Raw genomic sequence first — 3,695 nt, forward strand, 5'->3', positions numbered from 1 at the left:
AGTTGACGTGCTACTGTTGATAAATTGCATCTATATTTCTATTATTATTAATAATAAATGCATGTTGTATTTCTTGATCTCGCTAACTTCCAACCACTGTGATACAGAGTACATATACCCTTTTTTAAATCTTTACATGAGCTGCTCTCAAATTTTGATTTTGACACTTTCATCACACTCGCTCGAGCTTGTATAGTTCTACATACATACTAATGACTTTTAGAACTCTGCCACCTTAATCTACCATTAAAATTTAGAGTAGTAGTCAGTGCTTGTTTGAAAAATCTTAAAATAAGTAACTTAGAACTTAAATCGAATAATTGACTGATAAGTGATAAGTTGATAAATACTTATAAATTATACATGTGTTTGGATAAATTAACTTATAAGTCAGAATTTTTATAATTAAATGAACTAAAATAAATAATTTTTAAATATAATTATCTTAATTCTTGTATTTTAAGTTTGATTAACATTTAAAAAAATATATTTTAAAATTAAAATTGATAAAAAAAATCAAAAATAAAAAATAAGTTGAGAAAAAGTTCATCGTTATCAACATTCAACTTATTAACTTATAAGTTGTAAATTCAATTTATAAGTTGGGTTGACAAACACTCGTCAATAATATGTTACGGGCTTATAAGCCAATAGCTGGCTTATAAGATTTGCCAAACAAGCCCTAAGTGTCCTAAACCTGTTCCCAAATTTTTATCTCCGATAAAGTTAATTTATGTGCACATATATGTAAGCATGCAGGTCTAATCTTATTACCAGGAAAATTAGTTAGTATGCACTTTACGCTAATGTTTGCGAAGTGTTTTGTACTTTGGGTAGTCTGCGTTTATTTAGTATGCACCTTAGCTTATACCTGCAGAAGAAGCTCTACGTTTCGTCGATGTTGGCTTTACGATCCAAGTGTCAAATGTGAAGTGGATGATACCGTTGTTAATTAAGACCTATCTAACTAAAGTTTGATATATCCACAGAAAGTCGGCATATCTATCGTTAGAAGGTCTGTAGCCACACACACATTTCTCATACATGTGTGCATTCATTATAATACAAGTAATGTAATTAATTCTATTTTTATAATAATTAAAGGCTCCAAGAAGCTCATGCATAAGATGAGCTGGTGGAAGTTGAGAGCTATAGTGAATACTAATTACCATGTAGTATTAGTAACAACTCGATCATCCTCTTTATATACACACTTTTCTAAGCTACATTTTATCTAAAATACAAAAATTTCCTCTGTTTTTGTCATGGACCATTTTCTCATTCTGTACTTATTTCCTCTTCTCTCTTTGGTCTTGATTACACTCAAGATCATTGATAAAAAGAGAAACCAGTGCTGCTACATATTAGATTACCAGTGTTACAAGCCAACCGATGATCGAAAACTTAGCACCGAGTTTTCTGGAGATGTAATCAAGAGAAACAAGAATTTGGGGATAAATGAGTACAAATTTTTACTGAAAGCTATTGTTGGATCAGGCATTGGTGAAGAAACTTATGGACCAAGAATGGTGTTCCATGGCCGAGAAAATAATCCAACATATGAAGATGGGATCTCCGAGATGGACGAGTTTTTCAACGATAGCATTGAAAAACTCTTGTCGAGAGCCGGAGTTTCTCCTCAAGATATTGATGTTCTTGTTGTGAATGTTGCTACTATGACTACAAGCCCTTCTCTGGCTTCAAGAATTATCAATCAATACAAGCTAAGAGAAGATATTAAGACGTATAATATCAGTGGAATGGGATGTAGTGCAAGCATAATATCGATTAATATAGTCGAGAGCATCTTCAAGTGTCGAAAGAATGTGAATGCACTTGTTGTGACATCCGAATCTCTGAGTCCGAATTGGTATTCAGGTAATAACAAGTCAATGATTCTTACCAATTGTTTGTTTAGGTCAGGTGGTTGTGCTATACTTTTAACAAACAAGGCAAGTTTGAGAGACAGAGCAATGTTCAAGTTGAAGTGTTTGGTTCGGACACACCATGGTGCAAAAGATGAAGCCTATGCAAGTTGTACACAAATGGAGGATGAGGAAGGCCGAGTTGGAATCAACCTCGGAAAGAATCTCCCGAAGGCAGCAACTCGAGCATTCATCGATAACCTCAAAGTAATATCTCCGAAAATCTTGCCAATTACAGAAATTATCAGGTACGCCTTCCTTGTGATTCTCCGGAAAATGAACACAAATATCAAAAAAGGACCAAGGCCAATGATCAACTTCAAGACTGGAGTCGATCATTTTTGCCTACACACCGGAGGAAAGGCAGTGATCGATGCGGTGGGGAATAGCTTAGGGCTAAGTGAATTTGATCTAGAGCCTGCCAGGATGACTCTCCATAGATTTGGAAACACATCAGCTAGTAGCATATGGTATGTTCTGGGATACATGGAAGCCAAAAAAAGGTTTAAAAAAGGTGACAGGGTTTTCATGATAAGTTTCGGTGCAGGATTCAAGTGTAACAGCTGTTTATGGGAAGTGGTTAGAGATTTGGATGATGGGAACTGCTGGAAAGAGTGTGACATTGATAAGTACCCACCAAAAACTTTTGTTAATCCTTTCATGGAGCAGTATGGTTGGGTGAATGACGAAGATGCAAGCACATTTGTTCTTCCTGATTAAAGGGTAGATTTGAAATTCGAGTATGCAAGAACACAGTTTCGGTTCTTAATAAGTTGTTTATTCTCATTTCAATGCTTTAATTCATCTCTTACAGTATCTGGTACCATAGCAAATTAAGCTACTATTTTCAGTGAACTTGTAAATTTTACTTTCTTTGTGGTTGATACGTATTATACATGTACTCAGATGAAACAACCCCTTCATACGAGAATGTCAAAACTCAACACAACCCCTTCATTATTGACCCTCCATATATATCATATAATGGCTTGAATGATTTGTATTTTATCTGGTTGGTATCTAAAGAAATACAAGTATTTATAGTCAATTTGTTTCTTCAAAAAGGAAAATTACCAGAAGAAGGACAGTGTTACATTTAAGCAGAAGTGCTGAAGGCTAGAAAGCGAAAGGAGCGCCATATGCAGATCACCTATAAATTTGAATGAATTTATGAATGGCGGTTGCGCGAAAAATACAGATGAAGTTACTCCAACTATGCATAGACAGCCTGTTCAAATAATTAGCTGCACCCGCTAAGACTAGTTACTTCCATTTTTGTTCTTTGGCCACCACGTATAAATGGCAAACATTTTTCTCTAAGATATCATACTACATCAACCATTTGTTTTGTTGGTTTAGTGTCAACATTTGTGTGGAAGATTATGATGGTTCTCGCAATCTATAAAGTTGGATTATGAGCGCGATGGAATAAAAGAATCTTTACTGATATTTCGAAGTCAGTCGCAGATCAGAAAAATTTACATACACATATTTTTATGACACAATCATAAGCTAACCATCGTTTATGCCTCTCGACCCGATCTGTCATCCTAGCTCCTCTCTATTTAGGCCTCGTTATGTGACGAATAAAAAGTTTGATAGTGATCATTAAGCTTACATGCTCCTAATGCAACACAAGCATGTGCTTTCTTTAATCTTAACATACCCTCTTTGCCGCTAAGTTCACTTTAAATTTAATCAAGTTGTACCTCAAGTGCATTGATTAGTCAACAATTAGTTGGTTAATGTCGGTTGGGTAGTATTAATACG

The 3,695-nt window shown here is 34.9% G+C and overlaps 1 protein-coding gene across 1 annotated transcript; it reads left to right on the forward strand.

Annotated features, from left to right (window-relative positions):
* Positions 1-1,144: 1,144 nt before the first annotated feature.
* Positions 1,145-2,928, forward strand: LOC141697246 (3-ketoacyl-CoA synthase 12-like). The gene has a single exon (XM_074501527.1). It carries the CDS (start codon positions 1,266-1,268, stop codon positions 2,643-2,645), a length of 1,380 nt encoding a protein of 459 aa, XP_074357628.1. The 5' UTR covers positions 1,145-1,265; the 3' UTR covers positions 2,646-2,928.
* The last annotated feature ends 767 nt before the right edge of the window (positions 2,929-3,695 follow it).

The sequence above is a fragment of the Apium graveolens genome, chromosome 11, assembly GCF_009905375.1.
Source record: "Apium graveolens cultivar Ventura chromosome 11, ASM990537v1, whole genome shotgun sequence".
Lineage (NCBI taxonomy): Eukaryota > Viridiplantae > Streptophyta > Magnoliopsida > Apiales > Apiaceae > Apium > Apium graveolens.